Source organism: Leishmania major, chromosome 16 (assembly GCF_000002725.2).
Source record: "Leishmania major strain Friedlin complete genome, chromosome 16".
Taxonomy (NCBI): Eukaryota; Euglenozoa; class Kinetoplastea; order Trypanosomatida; family Trypanosomatidae; genus Leishmania; species Leishmania major.
In genome coordinates this window covers 145,609-167,866 of record NC_007257.2, presented here as the reverse complement: position 1 = coordinate 167,866, position 22,258 = coordinate 145,609, and the positions used below count along the sequence as shown (strand labels likewise).

Below are 22,258 nucleotides of genomic sequence, written 5' to 3'. Positions count from 1 at the left end.
GGCGTGCTTCCACCTCTTATGTATGCGTAGTTGCTGTCGTGCGGCCTCGTGTCTCTATCGAGGTCGTTTATGCGTGCCGTATAGTGGCGTCGCCGCCGACGCCGCGGTGCCACCGCGGCCCTCCTGTTTTTTTACTGTAGGCTTCTGGGGCGTCCCCGGTTCCTCCCAACGAGCAAGAGAAGGAGGGAAGTGGGGCAGGGTGTGAGGGGGGCGGAAGGCCTGCCGATGAAGGGTTGTTTTCTATGCGTGTGCCATCATATCCGGCACTGACGCGCGGCTTGTTCTTGTTGGAGGACCAGTGAAAGAAGCAGAACCGAACCGAACAGAACACACACACGCGGGAAAACGGTGCCGGGCCGTTTCAGGCGCGACGCTCATTCACCTCTCATTCGCTCCGCCACACCACTGGCGTTTCTGGTCTATCCTCTCTCTCTCTCTCTCTGGCTGTCTCTGAGGTGAGGGCGCTGATGGTGGCGATCACGCCATGTGCCTTAACCCCGAACACCGCATCGCACCTCTCTCTCGTCCTCCTCCCCGCCCCCACCCCCCACGCACCCTCTCTAGGTTCCTCATCTGCCACAGCTGCTCCGTCACTCCGTGCAACCTCTTCTCGCTCGCTCCCTTCCACTGCCGCCGCACCGCACACGTTTCTCTCTCTCTCTCTCTTAAGCCTTTTTTTTTGTGTGTGCGGCCGCCGTCTCGCTCCCCTTCTCTTCCATATCGTTGTGTATCCTCTACCCACACGGTAGACGTACGTTTGCGGCGTCGCTGCGCACAGCGACCAGCGCAAGGATACCCGACCGACAAGCGGTGAAGGATAACAAGAAGGAACGAAACGTAGCGACACCCACCTCCTCCTTCGCGTCGGTGGATAATCACCAGGGGAAACACGAGAAGCATATTCCAGATACATCGACGCAGTCCATCAGACGCATAAACGGCCTCCCGCCCTCTAGCCATGCTGCTCACGCGTGTTGTCGTGCTGATCTTCGCGATCTTGCTTGTGGCGTGCGGCGTGTGCGCGGCGCTGTTCCCGCTTATGCGAAAAGAGGGGCTCATGATCAAAGGCCACGCCGCGGAGAAGAAGGTGTACTTATGGTACGAAGAGACCCACTACAAGGTCGGGCTGGCCGACCACTACTACCGTACCTACCACCGCAACAGCAAGTGCGATGGCTTCAAAACCGCTGCGGTGACCGGCGCCGCTATCCACGTAGCTGCGTGCGGCTTGGGCGGTATCATCTGCCTCCTGGCCGCGGCACACATCCACGCACGCAAGAAGTTCAACATCTGCTGCTCCATTATGATTTTCTGCCTTTTTACGTTTGCCTGCTTCGCTGTGTCAGTCGCGACAGTGGTCTTCGTCTTCAGCGCGGATACCTGCGTGAACGACGACGCGACGCGAGTGGTGGCCCTGCGCCACCAGGGCTACATCTTAGTGGAGGGGTTCATGTTGCTCTGTGTAGCGGCGTTCGGCTTCTTGATTGCTATGTTTCTGGAGGTCTGCAGCTAGAGCCACGCACGTACGTATCTCTGTGTGTATGTGTGTGGAGGGAGGATGCACGCCTTCTTTGCATTCACGTTCTCCTTTGGCTGACGCTTGTGTAGTCTTTTCGTCATTGTCCGTGTATGCGCCTCGCACACGGTGCACTCGCGTGTATGTGTTCCCTGCTTTTCTTCACTCGGCCCTGTATCCGATGTGGTTGATTGCTTGGTTAACGTACTCGTATCTATTTTAAGTGTATCGAAAAAAAAATATATGTAAATGCATGTATGTGTATGCGTATATATATATATGTATATATAAACCTATAAATGTGTGTAAGCATACACATCTGACCGTGCCGAGAACTATAATACCTGCGTATAGGCAGACATACATACATAAGCTGTTGTATCGATCTATATCTATCTATATATATATATCTATATATGTGTGTGTGTACACTTATAGAGGCTTATATGTATGCTTTTATATGTATTTTTCGGCTTTTTTTTCTCTGTTGGCTGGCCTCCCCTCTTTCTCCCCCTCTCTTATCCCTTTGTGTATATAGGTATATATATGTATATATAGGTATGCGTATATATGCGTATATATATGTATATATGTATATATGTATATGTATATATAGGTATGCGTATATATATGTATATATGTATATATGTATATATGTATATGTATATATAGGTATGCGTATATATATGTATATATGTATATATGTATATGTATATATAGGTATGCGTATATATATGTATATATGTATATATGTATATGTATATATAGGTATGCGTATATATATGTATATATGTATATATGTATATGTATATATAGGTATGCGTATATATATGTATATATGTATATATGTATATATGTATATGTATATATAGGTATGCGTATATATATGTATATATGTATATATGTATATGTATATATAGGTATGCGTATATATATGTATATATGTATATATGTATATATGTATATGTATATATAGGTATGCGTATATATATGTATATATGTATATATGTATATGTATATATAGGTATGCGTATATATATGTATATATGTATATATGTATATGTATATATAGGTATGCGTATATATATGTATATATGTATATATGTATATGTATATATAGGTATGCGTATATATATGTATATATGTATATATGTATATATGTATATGTATATATAGGTATGCGTATATATGCGTATATATATGTATATATGTATATATGTATATGTATATATAGGTATGCGTATATATATGTATATATGTATATATGTATATATGTATATGTATATATAGGTATGCGTATATATATGTATATATGTATATATGTATATGTATATATAGGTATGCGTATATATATGTATATATGTATATATGTATATGTATATATAGGTATGCGTATATATATGTATATATGTATATATGTATATGTATATATAGGTATGCGTATATATATGTATATATGTATATATGTATATATGTATATGTATATATAGGTATGCGTATATATATGTATATATGTATATATGTATATGTATATATAGGTATGCGTATATATATGTATATATGTATATATGTATATATGTATATGTATATATAGGTATGCGTATATATATGTATATATGTATATATGTATATGTATATATAGGTATGCGTATATATATGTATATATGTATATATGTATATGTATATATAGGTATGCGTATATATATGTATATATGTATATATGTATATATGTATATGTATATATAGGTATGCGTATATATATGTATATATGTATATATGTATATATGTATATGTATATATAGGTATGCGTATATATATGTATATATGTATATATGTATATGTATATATAGGTATGCGTATATATATGTATATGGGTATATACCTATATATACCTATATATACCTATACCTATGCGTGTGCCCTCTCTGCGCTTTTTGTTTGCTGCCGCCTTCACGGCGAGCCCGTTCTCGCGTTTCGCTCTTTTCGCTTTCAGCTCATGACGTGTCTCTCGCATGACAGAGAGGGGGATACGCACGGGCTCGTCTTTCCCTGATGCTCTTCGTTTCGCTGCTCCCAACGTGGCCACCCCCACTCCTCGCCCTCCTCTCTGGCTCTCGTCATGAGAACGCTCTTCACAGGTCCAATAAGTTCTGTGGACGGGGGAGGACAGATGCGTGAGGGCAATGGCGCGGGTTGGTTGGCTGATGGGAAGAAGTGCACCATGGCGTTAAAGGGTAAATCCGTGCGCGGTGTTGTCTCCCTGTGCGTGAAGTTCTGTAGCGTCGGAGGCGTGCGCAAGCCGAAGAAGCAGCTCATCAAGTGGATAAACACCCACACCCACAAGGAAAGCGACTGATCCGCGATAAGGGAAAGGCGAGAGACTGCGTAGATTAACTTGTTACTGATTTGCTTGGCCTCTGATTTTTGGTGCTGCGCGTGAGCGTGCCTGCACGTGTGTGTGTGTGTGTGTGTACTCTTGTACTATGTTCTCGTGCTTACGTTTTCGGGGCTTCGTTTTTTTGCTTCGGTTCCTCTTGTGCTCTTCTATTTCCTAACTGTTTTGTCTCGTTGCCGGTTGCTCCTCTCGTCGTCTTCCGCTACAGACATGTCAGCCACCCTCGTCTTGTACATGGCTGCCCCCTTTTTAATGGTCATGTCCGTGTGGGAGGCAACACACCACAATCTCTCGAACGCGCTTTGGGTTTCCATTCTTTTTATTGTTTGCTCGATCCTTGCTTCTCGTCCCTCCCCCCTCTTGCGCGTGCGTGTGTGTTTAGGTGTGTGAAGTGTCGGTGAGCGTCGTGGCCCCCCTCTCTCTCTCGCTCTCCCGAGACTCGGCTTCTTTCATTCGTTTCTTCCTTGTATTTTTTCTCCATCTTGCCTTCCTTCTCCGCTGCTGCTGCAGATGCGTCCGTGCCATGTCGTTCAGTGCTGAATCTGCTTGGCATACACGCAGACGCGTGCGGAGAAGGAGAGCACACACGCACCACCACCACCTAAGAAAACAGAGCAGCAGACTGCAGCACCTATTCGACAGCACAGGCGAGAGCAGCCTGTCCAGGGACGGAACGGAGAAAAGGAAATCTGAGAAGCTACTGCTCTCACTTGCACTCGTCTGGTTTCGCTCTGCTATACTGTAGACACTCACACGCACGTACGTCTTATGCTGTGCCTGTGCCCCTCTCTCTCTGTGTTTCTCATTCGGCTTATGTTTTTGTGATTTGTTCGCGTCGTTGTTTACCGTCCGTGATTCTCATTCTTAGGGGCATCTGGACTTGTATGTGCGCTCGTGCGTATCTGTGGCGGTGAAGTAGGTGTGGTGGCCTCTTGTTGCGCCCGGTCCGTCCGTCCGTCCGTCTGCGCGATTTTCGTTCGTTGTTGCAGGCCCTCTCCTCTTTCCCTACTTTGCTCCCCTTTCCCTCTTTCTCGCTTTATTTCTGTTCACTCGCAGATATCTAGACACATAGTCGCCGATGAAGTGTGTGCGTGTGTGTATGTGCCGTCTCCTCCGTCTTTGTCTTGTTCCCTCCCTGCGTGTGCTTCTCCTTCTTCCCCCCGCCCCTCCGGAGGCTCCTCGTGCTCTCTCCCCCGTTTATTGGTTCCTTCTCGACTCTCGACTCGGCCAGGCTGCGCTCTGCATGTGCGCTGGATTCGCTGCGCAGTCCCACGCGCACGTAAACGCATGAGAAGGTGCGAGGCACGAACGGCACACAGGCGTAAAGAAAACCCAAAACAGACAACAACAAAAAAGGAAAGACATGCAAACACGTGTTGGGCGGCGGCCGAGAATCGCCGCGGATGGGATGGACGGGGGACACGCAGCGCTGGAGTACCGCCGGGCTTTCGTATGATCAGCATAGGCGTGTGGAAGAGGGAATCGCAATGCCATGGATGCGCCCAGTGAAGTCGAGCGTGTCAGGCATCAGAAGCAAGCTTCAAGAAGAAACAAGGCGCCTCGTGCTCGGAGGAAGTGCTTGTGTGTGTGTGGCGCTGTCCGTCAGCCGCCTTGCGCCCCCAACCACCCTCCCTCTCGCTCGCATTGCTGTTCTTCGCGCGCGCGGCGAGCTCAACCGTCTCCACAGTCCCCGCTGTCCTTTCTAGAAGTCGCTGCTGCCTTCCGGCCCCTGCCTGCCCAGCGTCTTTCATGCGGCAGCAGGGGACGCTGACGCCCCGCGTGCAGGATGGCCCGCGGCACTGTTTCCTTTCCTTGCCTGTTGCGGCTCTCTTACCTTTCTCTTGTGTGCCTCTGCCATCTCACGCGCTCCTGCACCCACTGCTAACATAATCCACTCTCGTATCTGTCACCCCCCGTCCGACGCCCACAACGCCTACAGTTAAGGGACGCGCAGTGAACACCACTCCTCCTTCGTAATCGACAGTCAAGATGGTCCACTCGTACGGCTACAAGTCTGGCACCCGCCACCTCTTCGCCAAGAAGTTCCGCAAGCACGGCGTCCCGTCCGTGTCGACGATCCTGACGAACATCAAGGTCGGCGACTACGTCGATGTCGTCGCGGACTCCGCGGTGCGTGAGGGCATGCCGCACAAGTACTACCATGGCCGCACCGGTATTGTGTGGAACGTGACCCCCCGCGGCGTTGGTGTCATCATCAACAAGCCGGTCCGCACGCGCACCCTGCGCAAGCGCATCTGCGTCCGCTTCGAGCACGTCCGCAAGTCTCGCTGCCAGGAGGCATTCAAGGCGAAGGAGCACCAGTTCCAGGCCTACCTCGCCGCCAAGAAGGCCGGCAAGGCGCTGCCCCCGCTGCAGAAGAGCTCCCGCTTGGGCGGCATTGTACGCCCCAAGAACGTTGAGGTGCTCGCCCGCCGCGTGGCCGACTACGAGGCGATGGTGCCGTACTAAACACTTCGACGGAAGCGAGATCGTATGACTGCGTGTGCTTGTGGGCTTGTGTGCTGAGAGGCGTGTGGTGGCCCCCTGAACAGTCGCCTCTCTCGCTTGCCCTTCCTCATTCTGGTCTTGCGCTCCTGGCATATGGCGGCAAGCAGCGAGGCGGCGGTGGAAGAAGGACGGTTTCTATGCGGGGGAGGGGGGAAGGGGCAGCGGCGCTCTGGGTTTGCCCCCTCCCCCTGCACACACCCCAACATGGCGTTTACGAGCACACCTTCAGCCAGACTTACTGTGTCGCTGCGCCCCCCCTTTGAGCACGACTGATTTCTTCTTTTCTGTTTTTCTTTTGTTTTGAAATGCATTCGTCTCCTGATGCGCAAGCAGCGCGTGAGCACGTCGGTGCGTCTTGCGATGCGTATCCCTCGCCTTGAGAGAGAGGGGTGGGATGGGGGCGAAGGAACTGGCTCCGCCCTTTCAATGACAGAACGAACGGTGCAAACACCTACCAAGCAAGCACGTGCGGCAAGGGCGAGAAGTGCCTATTGGAAATGGTGGCGAAGAGGCGGCGCCTCGAACCCCTTTCAAACCTTGCAGGTGAACGAGTGACCACCAGAGGAAAAGGACAGCGAGAGACAGAGAGGGAGAGTGAGTTTGTACGTTGTGTGCGCTCATGGCTTGCTCTGGCTGCATAGGCGCCATCCCACGCACGTGCCAGCTCTCTCTCTCTCTCCCGCACCTCTAGTCTGCGCTCTTATCCTTCTCATGATGCCCTGTTGGCGGGTGGAGCGTGAACTGCACGTGTGCGCTTGAGCGTGTTTGTGTGCGTCTCCATGTATGTGTTCTGAGTACACGTCTGCTTGTGCTCACTTGTCTCAACGCCCTCCCTGCTTCAATCACACCTTATCTGCCCAATACCACTGCTGTCTCTCTCTCTCTCTCTCTCTGATCCTCCCCTCCGTGCTGGCGTCTTTATCCGCCACGCTCTTGGGGTGCCACACACGAGCCCGCAAGGACTGGACAGTCAACGATCCGCATAGCGAGAGAGACACAATCGCTCCCCACCTTTGCCGTCGCCTCGCAACACACACACGTCTTCAGCGTTGCCGTTGTTACTGCTCGATCAGCAAAACGCTATCATGTGGCGGCGCAGCGCACCCCAGCTGGCGCTGGCCCTGCGGCGCAGTGGGGCCGCAATGGCCCCTCGGCCGTTCTTCACTTCCGGCAGAGGTAGCAGCAGCGATAGCGGCAGTGGGTGGGCGCTTCCCAAGCAGATCGCCAGCTGGTATCCTCGCAAGGGCGGCGAATTCCTTGGCAACACGATAGCTGGCCACAACGCCTTCATCCAGGACATTCCCACTCGCTTCGATGAGGTGCACGCCCGGCACTTTTCTCTTGTCGAAGGACTCGCAATCACCCCGCTCTACACGCTGGCCATGGTACACTACTTCTCCATCTTCTGTCAGTACCCAGCCCGAATCGCGGTGCTGAAGCCGATTTTAGAAGAGTTGCAGCAGAAGAGTGAGCTGCAGCACCACTGGCTGCTCATCATGCAGGCGAAGAGGGCGCCAGGGGAGATCATCGCGTGGCGGTGCGGGCTCCTCACCTTGCAGGTCGTCCTCTTTCCGATTTGGCTCTTTCTCTCATCCGTGGCGCCACAGCTGGTGCACGCCACGGTCGCCTTCTCCAACCACATCCTCCACACAAAGTACAGCTGCCTGAAGGCCAGCGGCAGCAGCGCCGCTAGTGGCCGGGCGGCGGGGGTGCCCGAGTTTGTGTCGAAGGCGGCAGACATGTACGCAGCAACAGAGACTTTCCACGAGGCGCAGAGCGTCACCTTACCAACGGACTTTGGGGTGGCTATCGTGGTGCTGCTGCTGATTCTCTTCTTCGCGGCGTGAGGTGGAGCACTGTGGGCGAGGGAGGACGCAGAGCCTGGCATTGTGTAGTTTCCTTTCGTTCCTTGTTCTCGGCAGAGGCGTGTCTGCGATCTTGGAAGGTAATAGGGGGCGTGGTGGGGCGCAGGCAATGACTCTATGGCACGGACTGCGCCCGTGTATGCAAGCATTCCTATGTGTGCGCAACGGTGAGCCGAGTTGTTGATTGCCAAACCTTGCCCCTCCGTCGCTGCTCCGTTTTACGTCACGTTCCCAGCCGCGCAGTATTGGAGCGCCGAGAGCGAGAGAGGTGAAAGGGGCTTTGATGGAGCACCAGCGCCGCACGTGAAGTTGCTCTTCGGTGCACGAAGATAGGTGCTCATGCGCGCGCACTTACCTGCCAGCTCTGCGTCGCACATCAACTTCGCAATCGACGCACCCACGCACAAGGACTGAGCCGCGAAGAGGCGGCACCGCATGAACCCTAACGAAATAGCTGCCTTGCCACGTTCAAGTTTACGGGCTGTACGTTGCGCTGCACTGCTTCGCCCTGCCGTCACTAATCACCGCAATGTAACGGAGAGGGGGGAGGGATAGGGGGGAGGGAGAGGGGGAGGGGGTGGGAGCCCCAGTGTGCTTGACGGAGGGCCGTATCGCTTCTAAAAGCGTTGCAGAGATGTTTCATTGCCCTGCGAGCTAGCGATGGCTGATCATCGACGGCAGTTGCCTCTCCTTTCCTTTGCCGTCTTTAGACCTCGCCTCTTCATTCTCACCACACTGGTGCGTCTTGGCGCGTGCTTTGTGCGGCCGTCTTTACCGTTGCTTCGACTGCAGCGTGGTATGCTTACGTCTCTGCACCGCATCCCATCTCACCGCATGCCTCTCCTCTTTTCCTCACCTGCCCTCTTTCTTTCCTTTCACTCACACGTGCACGCGCTCTTCTCTTTAACGGCCAGCAATCCTCCTTCCTCCTCCTCTTTCCTTCTACTCATTTTCCATTCAAGCTAAGGTGCGCGCACAGACATACTCGCACGTTGGTGTGTCTGCTGCGTACGACACCTCACTTCCATCCACGAATCCGGCGCTCTCTTGGAACTTCTTTTCCCGTCTCTCTCTCTCTCTTTACTTGTCGGTACTTTTTCATTCCATCGCCTTGGGTCTGTGCTGCGCTCTCTCCGCCGGCCCCACACCTGCGCACGTAACAACAAAATCTGTTTCCTGTCGACGCTGGCAGCAGACAGAGAGAGATAGCTCCGGAGCACAAAAGCAAGCGAACAAGAAGAAAATAGTTCAGGAACGTAGCAACCTTTACAACCAGCCGGACCACATCACACAAGTGGAAAGACGCATAGACATCCTCGTACGCAGTCTGAGTGGATCGCAGCCCTCTCTTCTTCATCTTTCTTTCCTCGCATCTCTCTTCCCACTTTCTCGACCACCCCTCTACACACACACACACACACGCGTGCACTTCTCAGAAGTTTTCGTGTTTCCTACTCGCCCTCACGATCTCCTGCACATGCTGCGTCTGGTGCCCGGACGATCGCTGGTATCTTACGCGTGTTTGCGCTCTTTTAATCGAAGAAAAATCGTTCTCTCTCTTTTCGCACGGTAGGCGGCTCCGTTCTTACTTCACGTAGCCTTCCTCTCACCCGCCCTCCCGCCTTTCTCACGGGTGCACCGCGTTGCAGTTCCTGAATTGTTTGCCGGTCGTCGCTCTCTCTGTCTCTTGGAGGCGTCGCCTATTCTTTCTTGCCTCAGTTCCTATATATTTCATAGCCGCTTCCATTCCCCTCCACCCAACAGCGTCTCTCAACGATTGCCCCACAACTTTTGCTCTGACTTCTTAGCTGACGCCTGTTCTCTGTGCGTTGTCCTACTGGACACGGCTCGCTGTCCGCATTATTATTTCTTTCCTCTGCCCCCACCACCCCTCTGTTTGTCGCCTCCCTTTTCATCTTTCCCTGAGGCTCACTCTTCCTCTCTCTCTCTCTCTCTCTCCGCGTGCGCTCGCTTGTGTGTGTGTGTGTGTGTCGGTGTGTATGTGTGTGCGGGCACTCCTCCTCCTCTCGTTCTCTTTTTCTTTTGTTTTGCCCTTTTTGTTCACGTAGTCACGTTCAGAGAGCCCCCCTCCCCTCCCCTCCTTTTCCCTCCCCCCACTTTGACTTGCACCTCGATCTCGATCTCGACCTTCTCCCGCGTTCAGTGGACTGCCAGATACTTCGTCCCTTTAAACACCACAGTCTTACATTCTTCCGTGTAAAAGCAGCCATAGCAGCTGAGCAGCAGCGATTAGACACCTCTTGGGATCAAAGTCAGCCGGCGAAACAGCGACCACACAGCTCGTTTCTCTCGTCTTCTTCTCACACCTCGTCATCCACCGCGTGTGGGCGTGAGTGCTGCGCCGCATTCGTGGGTCTGCGCTCACTTTGCCTCGGCGCGCTCCTTCTCCTCCCTCTCCCCTGACTTTTCCCGTCTTGTGCGACCCGCGCGTGAGGCGGCGAACACGTTTCTCCTTTCACGAACACACCCACCCCTCGTTGTGTCCGCAGCGCGACAAGAGTACGAGAGAAGCAGCAGAAAGAACGGAGGGAAGGACGGTTGCCCGCTCCCTTTTTATTCCTTGCTGGCTTGCCTTTTCCTCTTCCCCTGTCAATACCTTTCGACGTGCGTCACCTTCCCGTGGCTGACCGCGACGTGGTCGGGTGCGCCCCTGCTGTGCTTGTGGTTCGGTGTTTCCCCCCTCCCCCCTTGGGCACCTTTTGAGGACACCGCACAGCGCCGCGCTCACACTTCGCCCCTTCTCGCGTTGTTGGTGCTGCTCGGCTTGCTTCGTTGCCGCCTTTGCCGTCTTCCGCTCTCCCTTTCGGCCTCTCGACTTCCCCCCCCCTCCCCCTGCGTCTCGCTTGCATCCTTATCGCAGCGTTCTCCATCCTCGCCGGCACCCCTCCCCCGCCTTGTGCCTTGCCGCCCGCTGACTCGTCGACAGCACCGTAGCGGTGGTGAGAAAGTGTGCCTGTGTTCCGCGTCTGCCCTCTCCTCCGTGTCTCCTGGTCGCGGCCACGCCACTGGCTCTGCACCACGTTGGTCTTTCAGTGCCTCCGCGGGTTTCCGTCTTCTTTTCTGAGCTCCGAGCTCGCCCTCGCCTCTCCCTAGCAGACACGGACACACACAGCCACAGAGCCGTGTGCCACGATGAACGTGAGCTTTCTCTTCAGCCTCCCCTGCAACCTGGCGGAGTTCAAGGGAGCGGCGAAGCTGCTGGCGGACGCGGCTGCGCTCCCTTTGAGGGAGTGCGGTGCGAAGGGCGGCGTGGCGGTGCCTGGGCTGTTCTGTGGGTGTGACCCGGAGGGCAGGCCGCTGGGCTCCGGCGGTGGCACGGTGCACCTGCTGCACGCATGCTACGTGGACGAGCAGCGCCACGCACCTGCGTCCGCGAAGAGGTCGTTCCTGTCGTGGCTGCGGCTGGCGGACAACGATGGCCGCGTGATTGTGCACGCTGGCGGCCTGAGCCGCCGCCTGCCGGCGTACGCGGCGATGGGCAAGGCGCTGCTGCCGCTGCCGCCGCGCCGGTGGCACCGTGGCAGCCAGCTGTCTCGCACGCTGCTCTCGACGCAGGTGCCGATGTACCGGGAGATAGTGGCGATGGCGCCTGCGCGCCTGCGCACGCTGATTGCGTGCGGCGACGTGTGCGTGGATGCGAGGGGTGCGCTGCCGTCGCTGGCGCACTTCGCGGACAGTGACGTGCTGTGCTTTGGCATTAACGCAGACGCGAGCCTCTTGCAGGACTACGGCGTGCTCTTCACTGCACGCGAGAGGCCACTCGACCTGGACTACATGTTGCAGAAGCCGTCGCTGGATGAGGTCCGCCGGCGCGTGGCGGAGGGCAGGCACTCGGTTCTTCTGGATGTGGGCATGTGGATGCTGAGCGACCGCGCGGTGGAGGTGCTGACTCGCAAGTGTCTGGGCGGAGCGCTGGACGCGGAGGACGCGACCGACGGCGGGTACGACGGGCACCGCTGCACGGCGGTGCGCACCGCGTACGACCTGTACTCGGAGTTCGCTTCTGCGCTGGGCAACAACGCGCCGATCGCGGACCCGGAGATCGCGGGGCTGAAGGCGAGCGTTGTGGAGCTGCGCGACGCTGAGTTCCTGCACTACGGGACGAACCGGCAGCTGATCTCGGCGGTGGCGACGCTGCAGGGGCGCGAGTCGCCGACGCCGCCGTGGTCGTGGGGCACGCCGCTCGACGGCGTGCTTGCGCCTGAGCGCGGCGGCGGGGGGGAGGAGCTGGACTTTGCTGCTGGCGACGCGATGCCGCTGCTTGCGACGCCGTCGTCTGTGATTGTGCAGAACTCCGTGGTGCTTGCGCCGCTGGACGGGTCCGCTGCCGCCGCTGCTGCGGATGCGCCGGCTGGTGCGCCGCTGTCGCCTGTGCGGCATCTGTGGGTGGAGAGCAGCTGGGTGGGCGCGCGGTGGGCGCTGCGGGACCAGCACATTCTGACGGGGGTCCCGCGCAACGACTGGGCGCTTGCGCTGCCGCCCGGCGCGTGTGTGAGCGTCGTGCCTGTGCTGCCCGCTGCGCTTGGCGGCTGCGGTGACGGTGCTGTGCCGCACGCTGCGCGGCCGTACCACATGGACGACGCGTTCTGCGGCGACGTGCGCAGCGGCTCGACGATGTACATGGGTGTGCGCCTGCACGACTGGCTGTCGAGCCGCGGGTTCAGCGTAGCGGAGCTGTACCCCGCTGCGCGTGCTGCGGACGGCGGTGCTGCGCAGCCGCTGGACATGTACGAGGCTGCGCTGTTCCCGGTGTGCGCGACGGAGCAGCAGCTTGGCGACTTCCTGTACGTTGCGACGCTGCCGCTGGAGGCTGCGACCGGCGGCTGCGCTGGCGTGGACGCTGCGCGGCTTGCCGCTGGGCAGGCTGTGTGGCGGACGCAGCCGCGCGTGTCTGCGATGGACCTGCTGCGGCTGACGGACGTGCCTGCGATGCTGCGCAACAGCGAGTACTACGAGCGGCGCATGCTGACGCTGATGCTTGCGCTTGTGGCGGGTGACCCCGCGGCGCCGCGTGCGCGGTCGCCGGTGCTGCCGGGCCCGATGGTTGCGCTGCTGCAGCAGCAGTTCTTCCTGCTGGACCTGAACCGCGTGGCCCAGCGCGTCGTGGAGCTGGGCGTGCCGCTGCCGCGGCACAGCGGGCCGACGGAGTGGTGGGGCGGGGTGGACGCAGCTGGGAACGCGGTGGCGCTGTCGCGCCAGGTGGCCCCGGCGGCGCCGTTTGCGAAGGGCGCGGCTGCGAGTGCGGGGAGCTGGGCGCAGGTGTTCTCGGACGAGGGCAGCCCGAGCGGTGGCGGCAGGGGTGCGCCGCTGTGCACCGCGCCTGGCCGCATCGTGGCGGCGCACTACCACGCGTTTGCGAGCCGCCTGATGGAGCTTGCGCTGGAGGCGATGGATGCCGCGGAGCCGCCGGTGTCTGCGGCGGAGAAGGCGCGGCGCCTCGCGCTGCTGCGTGCGTCGAGCGCGGAGGAGGCCCGCTCGCTGGTGGCTCTGCACGATGCCGCCGCGCTCGCGGAGCTACGCGCGGCCATCATGGACTCCTTTCCCGATGAGCGCCACGACCCGGAGATGAGCGTGCACCTTGACCAAATCATCTGGGGCCGCTGCCCCATCCGCATCGACGTGGCGGGGGCATGGACGGATACGCCGCCATACGCGATCCTGAGCGGCGGCAGCGTGATCAACGTTGCCGTGGAGCTGAACGGGCAGCCGCCGGTGCAGGTGTACGTGCGTGTGCGCGAAGACCCGATCATCATGATGCATTCGATCGACTCCGGCGAGCAGCTGAGCGTCTCGAGCTTCGACGAGATCCGCACGTACGCGACGATGCAGAACCCGTTCTCGATCCCGAAGGCTGCGCTTGCGCTGTGCGGGTTCTTGCCCGAGTTCTGCGCGACGGAGTACGCGACGCTGCGGGAGCAGTTGGCTGCACGGTTTGGCGGCCACGGGCTGGAGATCTCGCTGTTTGTGGCGATCCCGACGGGGTCCGGGCTGGGCACGAGCTCCATTGTTGCCGGCACCGTGCTGCGGTCGCTGGCGGAGTTCTGCAAGCTGCCGTGGGACAACCACGATGTGTGCCGCCGCGTGCTGCTGATTGAGCAGATGCTGACTGCTGGTGGCGGGTGGCAGGATCAGTACGGCGGCCTGTTCGAGGGCCTGAAGCTTGTGCAGTGCGTGCCTGGGCTGCCGTGCCTGCCGACGGTGCGCTGGATGCCGGACAGCGTGTACACGGACCCAAGGTTCGCCGCGTGCCACCTGCTGTACTACACGGGCATCACTCGCATGGCAAAGGGCATTCTCGGCGAGATTGTGCGCGATGTCTTGCTGAACAATGGCGCGACGCTGCAGCTGCTGCGTGAGATGGGTGGGCCCACCACTGCCGCGATGTACGACGCGATCACGACGGGCAACTACAAGGGCTACGCGCGGCTTGTGCACCGGACGTGGGAGCAGAAGAAGCGGCTGGACGACGGCGTGTGCAACCCTACCGTGCAGTCGATCGTGGACATTGTGGAGCCGTACGTGTGGGGTTTGACGCTGCCCGGCGCTGGCGGTGGCGGCTACATGTACATGTGCGCGAAGGACGAGGCGTGCGCTCGCCGGATCCGCGAGCTGCTGACGGCGAACCCGCCGAACGGCAATGCCCGCTTCGTGGAGATGAGCGTGTCGGCGTCCGGCCTCCAGATCAGCCGGTCTTAGAGGCGTGCGGCGGTGTGAGGCGCTGCTGTGGGGCACCGGCGCAACGGTCCCAGAGACGCGCGCACGCGCACGTAGGCAAATCCGGGAGGACGGCGGCTCACGGAAGAGCGTGTCGCCTCTTATACGGCATCCTCTCTCTGAAGAGACGGCGGCATTTACGCTGCTGCTGTTGATCGTGGATCGATGTCACGCATTACTACCAGGATGCACACTGGCACGCAGCGCTGCCGTGTTGTTTTTGGTCAGTGAGCTTTTTTCCTCTTGACGGTTGCAGTAGCAGCAGATTTTGAGGAACGCCGCGAGGCGGACTTCATGTCCTCGGGGAAATGTGAGCAGATGAGGATGAGGAGAAACCACACCGGAGGACGCGGAAGCATGATGATCCGGAAGGTCGAAAGACGAGCGAAGAGTGCTGAGCGAGTTTGGAAATGGGTGGAGGGCAGGTGTCGGTGCAGGGGTCCTCGTCGGTTGTTTTGAGGAACCCGTGCATGTGGTTCCGGAAAATCAAGAGTGACGCGAGGAGGCGAATGGTGAGAGCCAAACGAATAGATCTCTACCGCGCAAGGAACGAAGAGGATGCGGGAATGCGTTTTATTGGGTGTCCGTGAGGGGAGTAGGGGTGCGGGGGCATGTACACCCACACCCGTATGCACATGCGCTGTTTTCGGGAGCTCCCCGGGTGACTGGAGAGATACCGCACGGCGTGTTGTCCAGTGTCAAGTACCCCGCTCCGTATGGGGAGGGCCAGCAGCATCCCCCACCCTCATCCCTGCCGAACGCCGAACCACCTCTGACGGTGACAGGCTCATGCACCTGCGACATGGCGAAGTCAGAGCAACGGATCGCTACAGATGTCGGTGGTCAGCACCTGGCCTGCGTGGCGTTGGAGCGACATGCGAGGCGGCTGTTGGTGGGTAGAGCTTGAGGCGCGCGCCTACGGCTGCGTCGCACCAGACGATGGGGGCCTGTGGCAGGAGGGGCCGGGGGTGCGCGTGTGTGTGTGTATCTGCGGACGTGTTCGTCTCTCTCCTCCGCCTGCCTCTCCATTTTCTCTTTTGCGATGGTCGTGGTGTCGATACCGCGGCACGGACACGTGGCAAATCCCAACATGAAAAGGTCATCTCGCTAACTTATTCGCGAAGCGGAGGCTAGGCCAGGGTTGACATGTCTATTTCAGATGGCAGCACAAGATGCCCGTCGAATCGCTTGTGGACTGCTGAAAGAAGACAGGTACTCCAGTCGTGCGTAGTCGCTCGAACGCCTCTGCCGTTGCTGTGCTATTGTCGCGGTGTGTACGAGCAGGAGCTGAATTTGAAGGCGAGTGCACGTCACTCTTGTCTCTCCGTTTTGCATGGACGGAAGGAAAAAGTATGCGATGGCGAGCGCTCCTGCGCCCCACTACGCACCACACATGCATGCCGGCTACCTGCACATGTCCGTGGCGTTCCACGAATGCATTTTGATACGTGAGATTGTCCGCGGATGCCCAACTCTGCTCTATTGCCCACTGCTGCCGATGCCATCTGCACCGCCTGCTTCATCCTAACCCTCCCCTCTCGATGTGCATGGGCTTGCTTGTATCGGTGTCTGCGCGCGCACACACACACACACACACATGCGCCCCCACCCTTTTGTAGCTCAACGCTTAGAAGGTGTCACGGGCGAAGCACGCCCCTTCCACGTGAGCGCCTCCCGCTTCAGTCAACCGAGGAGACAACCACAGCTCTGAGTCACTGGCAGTACATACCGACGCACGTCCACAGTGCAGCCATACAAAATGGCACCGAAGCACGCACAAGAGCAGCGGAAGGATGGAAAGAAGAGGAAGCCGCAGCGAGTGCGCGTCACCAACAAGGCGCTCGAGTCGCGGCAGTTCTCCACTGTTCGTCTTCCACGCACAAGCGAGGTGCCGGCGCAGAAGATGGATGTGCACTCCATGTACCAGGAGGTGGCGTGTGGATCTAGTGGTGACACCGCCGCCGCATCAGCGAGCAAGTCGGCCAGCGCTGCCTCTCCCACCGCTTCGTCACCCTCTTCCTCCGGCTTCGACCCTATCGCGAATGATGCGATGTTCACGATTGTGACCAAGTCCAAGTACTGGCCACCGCCCTCTTTGGAGGAGCTGCACGCCAAGACCGGCCATGACCACGGCGATGGCTTTGACTCGTATGATCGACGCGAGGACGACAAGGAGGCGCGAAAAGAGCGGGTGAAAGTGGTCAAGGGCGAAGTCAATCACCCGCGTGGCAAGCCGCGGCAGAATACCGTAATCCAGCTTTCGGACAGCAGCAGCAGCAGCGATGGCGATGATGGCGAGCACCGCGGCTGCGACGCTGAGTAGGCGAATGCAGATTCGGGTTGAAGGCGCAGTAAGGAGAGATAAGTGGTGCAGGCAGGAGAAGAGAGCGATCGCATGCCGAGACGCATACTGACGAGGAACGCCGACGGTGGCCGTTTGAGGTAGCACAAGGGCGATGCACGCTCAGGCACCCTTGCAGCATAAGGGTGCGGAGGAGGGGGTGATGATGGAAGTGGGGAAAGAGCGCATGCACATCCGCGGAGGAGTCTGGTGACGTGGCCGCGCTATGGACGACTCCCCCGTATCCTGTCTCTTTCTCGTCTCTGGCGGGCTGCCTGCCTTCCTTTGATCCCTTTCTCTCGCTGCGTCGCGGGGCGCGGCTGCGTGGGCTTGCGTGTGTGTGTTTGGGCGCAAGAAGCTTGCTTTCTCCTCTCCACCACCCCACTTTCCTTACATTCTTGTCTCGGCTGTGCTCTCGCGTCTGTCTCTAGGCAGCGGCAGTGCCGAGGCGACGCCGGTTATGGTGTCCTGCGGCCTTCTGCGGGCGTGCACGCCGGTGTGTTGAGCACTGTACCCGTTTTTCTGTAATGGACTACGATTAAGGTAACTCACGGCTCTCTCTCGCCACCCTCCAGTGAGTGCGAAGGTATGATCGCAAGGAAATCGACAGCAGCAACGGCAATGTGCAACCGAGCCTCAACCTTGGGGCAGGATTGCCGTGACGGTAGCTTAGCAACAGCGGTAGCGGAAGCATGAGCGGAGCGAGGTGAGTATGTGTGTGCGCGCAAGGAGAGACCTGCACGGTGAGCATTTCGTTTTCTGTCTCTCCCTGCTCGAGCGAGCAGCTTGCTGACGCGGCTCAAGCGAGTGAGCGCGAGCGTAAAACGAGGAGGAAGCGAGACGCAGTGCGCACGCGCCTTCTGGGGTCGGACGCAAACCGCATCAGCGGTCCTTGAGCAGCGCCACGCGTGTGCTGCGTGTGCTGCATGTCATTTTTTCATTTTACTACCCCCTTCTTCTTCGTTTCTGCGACCCGATTCGCAACGAGGGCGTTTCGCATTATCTGTGCATGTCTTCGCCTTGTCGGTGTGGTGCGTAGCCACCCTCCACGCCGCTCGCGGTGATGCATCTCGTCTGTGTCTGTCACTCCTTCCTCCCAACGTCTCTCTCTCTTTACACGCCTCGCCCGCCTCACGGACGGATGCCATGCGCGCATGCATGGCGGGTGTGAGCCGATGCGCGAACACCGCAGAGCTAGTGTGCGTCCACCAGACACACCACACACATTTTTCAAACCCGCTTAGGCATGGGACGTGTTCCGGTCGCGAATGCGCGACTGTACCGCCGCTTGGCCGGCGAAGCGCGTCAGCTGGCTCTGCTGCTGGAGGCTTCCGCCACGGCGTTGGAAAACGCGGCAGACTCGTCAGCTCCTCGCTCGACGATAAGCCCTGCAAGCACGTGTGAGTCGGCCGCACCATCGCCACAGAGTCACGCTGCTAGCGTGGCAGCCGTATGGAGAGAGCCCACCGCTATCAGCGATCATCCGCAACGCGGCTTCGAGCGCACAGACGCGCACACAAAATGCCGCCCGATGACGGCCGCCGCAAGCTCATCCTCTGCGAGCATGGAAGCTGACACCGCCTTTGCTACGGTGCCCGACTCCGACTCAGCCACGCATATTACTTCGTCCGCGGCCGTCTGCTCGGCAGCCGCAGAATCGGCCGTGCGCCAGTTCTGTGAGTGGGCGGAGGGAGCGGATCGCTCATCGGACATAGACGGCTGCGCCAGCTTCTCGGCAGTGAATACTACCGCACCGCTGCTGACAAGCGTCTCTCTGAACTGGCTGCATGTGTGGCTAGTAAGCATGGCGGCTGCCGCTGCCGTGACTGGCCGTGGTGCCGCTGCAGTACTAGCGCCTGTAGTTCAACCCGTGCAGGCGCATCACTCTCTCACCGGCGGTGCGGCGATGAAACGTGAGAGGACAACACTGCCCACTTCCACATCGGGCAGGCTGAGTGAAGTCGACAGGACTTTAGCCAACACGGTTGCCTCTTGCATCGGCCTCCCAAGTCGCTTCCACTGGCCCTCAGCAACACGGAGGACCTCCTTGCTCACTGGTGACACCCCTCGTGGCGACTCAGCAGACTACGGCGGCAGCAACCGCCCAGCGCACGCAGCGCTGATGCTTTGGCCCACCGCCATGCGCACGAACAGCGGCCGTATCGCGCCACGTCCACCGACATCGTCGAATCCATGTGGTGCAGCTGCCGCAGCTGCTCTGACGGCGCTGCCCGCCGTTGCAACTGCAAAGGAGGTGTTCGCCGAGGCCTCGACACGGGCGCCAACGCCGTCCAACACAGCCACCGACGGCGGCGGAGCGCTTTACTCGACTACGCTGGAGGCCTACACCGTCTTGCTACACACAGCTCGAACGCAGGCGGTGACGCGTTGTGCTGGCCAGCACAACGCTTTTGCCGGCAGCGAGTCTGCCAGACAATACAGCAGCCGGCTCGTGCTGTACTGCGGTGATCAGTGCGACGCGCTGCTTGTGCGGGCAGCGCAGCTGCTCGGCATCGCACATGTGCGTGTCACTCAAACAGTTGCAATGAAGCGTGATTTGCCGCTGCCCGCAGCTCACTCGACAGGCACCGCCGCTGCTGGTGATGTGCCGTGCTGCATCTACAATTATGCGGTGGACGTGCGCGAGCTGCAGTCGCGCCTCGTGGAGGACGTTGCAGCGGGCTTGTACCCTCTCATGGTCGTCGGCACATTTGGTTCTGGCCTCAGTGGCTCCGTGGATCCGCTGCTCGTCATGGGGGAGTTCTGCCAGCGACTCGGCGTGTGGTTCCACATTGATGCGAGCCACGGCGGTGCCGCTCTGCTCGCGGGCCCCGCTGAGAGCGTCGTGCCGCCGGTGCTGCTGCAGCGTGACGCCATTCTCACACAATTCTATGCCGCCGCTTCGCTGGCCGACTCCGTCCTGGTGCCGACTGGCTTGTCGACTGCCGTGCCGTACGCGGCGCTTCCCGTCTCTCCGGCGAGTCGCTTCGCCACCGCTGGCTCCGTGGCACTTTTCTTTGCGCACATTCGCAAGGCTGCCTGGTCCGTCCAGGCCCTCGGGGAGGCGCGGCAGCGCACCTTCAACCAGTGGATCACCCCTGGTGTGGTGGAGAGCGACGTCCTGCGTGTGTCGCCGCCGTCGCACATGGAGGCGTGGCTGTTCGAGCAGCACGTGGCGGGTGCGCTGACGACGATGAGGTTGTGGCGCGCAAAACCACGCGCAAACCTTCAGCCTGTGCCAGCGGCGCCGTTGGCGCTTGCGGAGCGTGTGAGCGCACACCAGCAGTTTGTGCGTGCGGTGCTGCAGGCCGTTCGCGGCGACGGCCGCTTCGACGCCTCGTTGGACGCCGCCGTCTTTGGTATTGTGTGCCTGCGGTGGCTTACGGCGGCGGACGAGGCCACTGTGCGGCTCGCGCGCGCCTGGGCCGAGGTTCTCGCGGAGGCCCACGACACGCCGACCACGTTGCAGGGCAAACATGCGGCATCAGCGCCCGCGCATCAGTCAGGTTCCCACCGCACGCCCAACGCCGGCGGACCATCTGCAATCGATGTGGAGGGGGGCGGACGCGCCGTACCACCGGTGCAGGTGTTCGTGGGGCTGGTGCAGCTGCAACAGCGCGTTTGGATCCATGTCTCGTTCGGACCTCTCCTCGACGTGCCTGAGGACGCACCGGCGAGCTTGGCAGCGGCCGGAAAGGGTGCTGCCAGTGGCACTGTAGAGGGTGACCCGGTGACTGCCACGAGTGCGAGTGCGCTAACCTACGTGCAGCACACCTTAAACAGAGCTGCCTCGCTCGCGCGCACCGGCGGCGCTGCAGACCGCATGGCAGAGGAGTAGTTGAGCCACCATGTCTCTCTCTGTGACGCTACTCAGCGCGGCGGGCACGCTGGGCTGCGCTAGCGCACATCTTCACACATCCCAAGCATAGTTGGGGGGGGTGGAGGGGGTGGCACGAGTAACGCGAAGCGAAGAAAAAGTTAACTAAAGCAACAACCAAGCGCGTGTGCCGCTTGGACGCACAGACATGGCATCTGGAGATCGCCCCCCTCCCTCCTCCACCCTTCCACCCGACCATCGCCGTCACACACACACACACACACACACACACACACACACACACACACACACACACACACACACGTGCCACAGGGTCAGAAAAGCAGAGGGGGAGAGAGAGAACTGCTTCCTCGCATGCACTACGTGCCGCACTGCCGCCCCTCACAGTGTTGCCTCGCTGAGGTACGCAACTAACACACACACACACACACCTACTCTTGCTGTCGGCTTGGGAGCTCCCCGGGTGACTGGAGAGATACCGCACGGCGTGTTGTCCAGTGTCAAGTACCCCGCTCCGTATGGGGAGGGCCAGCAGCATCCCCCACCCTCATCCCTGCCGAACGCCGAACCACCTCTGACGGTGACAGGCTCATGCACCTGCGACATGGCGAAGTCAGAGCAACGGATCGCTACAGATGTCGGTGGTCAGCACCTGGCCTGCGTGGCGTTGGAGCGACATGCGAGGCGGCTGTTGGTGGGTAGAGCTTGAGGCGCGCGCCTACGGCTGCGTCGCACCAGACGATGGGGGCCTGTGGCAGGAGGGGCCGGGGGTGCGCATGTGTGATGGGTGGCGGTGTAGGGTGTGGTGTTTGACCTCACCTGGTGCACGGCGGGGAGGCAGACTCACGCTGGCGACAGGAAAAAGTGCGGCGTGGACGTTAGGTGGTTGTGATGGCGGGTCGCACGACGGCGGATGTGAGGGCAACGGTGGGAGGAATGCACGTTTTCGTTGCTGCACCACGTCGGTGTCGTCTCTTTACTTCTGTCCACTGCTCTCTCCGCCTCTCTGCTTATGATGACGCTTTACGGTCACCGTGCACACCCTGTGCACCTCCCTTCT

General features: G+C 58.3%; 6 protein-coding genes across 6 annotated transcripts; all 6 read left to right on the top strand.

Moving 5' to 3' along the window:
• Positions 1-958: 958 nt before the first annotated feature.
• Positions 959-1,513, top strand: LMJF_16_0470 (conserved hypothetical protein; the record flags this gene model as incomplete). The annotated part of the gene is made up of 1 exon (XM_001682073.1): positions 959-1,513. One exon carries the CDS (start codon positions 959-961, stop codon positions 1,511-1,513), a length of 555 nt encoding a protein of 184 aa, XP_001682125.1.
• A 4,387-nt stretch (positions 1,514-5,900) lies between these two features.
• LMJF_16_0460 (putative 60S ribosomal protein L21) lies at positions 5,901-6,380 on the top strand (the record flags this gene model as incomplete). The annotated part of the gene is made up of 1 exon (XM_001682072.1): positions 5,901-6,380. The coding sequence occupies one exon, from the start codon at positions 5,901-5,903 to the stop codon at positions 6,378-6,380; it is 480 nt and encodes a 159-aa protein (XP_001682124.1).
• A 1,181-nt stretch (positions 6,381-7,561) lies between these two features.
• On the top strand, positions 7,562-8,266 carry LMJF_16_0450 (conserved hypothetical protein; the record flags this gene model as incomplete). Its single annotated transcript, XM_001682071.1, has 1 exon — positions 7,562-8,266. The coding sequence occupies one exon, from the start codon at positions 7,562-7,564 to the stop codon at positions 8,264-8,266; it is 705 nt and encodes a 234-aa protein (XP_001682123.1).
• Positions 8,267-11,437: 3,171 nt separating this feature from the next.
• On the top strand, positions 11,438-15,001 carry LMJF_16_0440 (putative fucose kinase; the record flags this gene model as incomplete). Its single annotated transcript, XM_001682070.1, has 1 exon — positions 11,438-15,001. One exon carries the CDS (start codon positions 11,438-11,440, stop codon positions 14,999-15,001), a length of 3,564 nt encoding a protein of 1,187 aa, XP_001682122.1.
• A 1,777-nt stretch (positions 15,002-16,778) lies between these two features.
• Positions 16,779-17,342, top strand: LMJF_16_0430 (conserved hypothetical protein; the record flags this gene model as incomplete). Its single annotated transcript, XM_001682069.1, has 1 exon — positions 16,779-17,342. One exon carries the CDS (start codon positions 16,779-16,781, stop codon positions 17,340-17,342), a length of 564 nt encoding a protein of 187 aa, XP_001682121.1.
• A 2,140-nt stretch (positions 17,343-19,482) lies between these two features.
• Positions 19,483-21,198, top strand: LMJF_16_0420 (conserved hypothetical protein; the record flags this gene model as incomplete). Its single annotated transcript, XM_001682068.1, has 1 exon — positions 19,483-21,198. One exon carries the CDS (start codon positions 19,483-19,485, stop codon positions 21,196-21,198), a length of 1,716 nt encoding a protein of 571 aa, XP_001682120.1.
• Between the last annotated feature and the right edge of the window lie 1,060 nt (positions 21,199-22,258).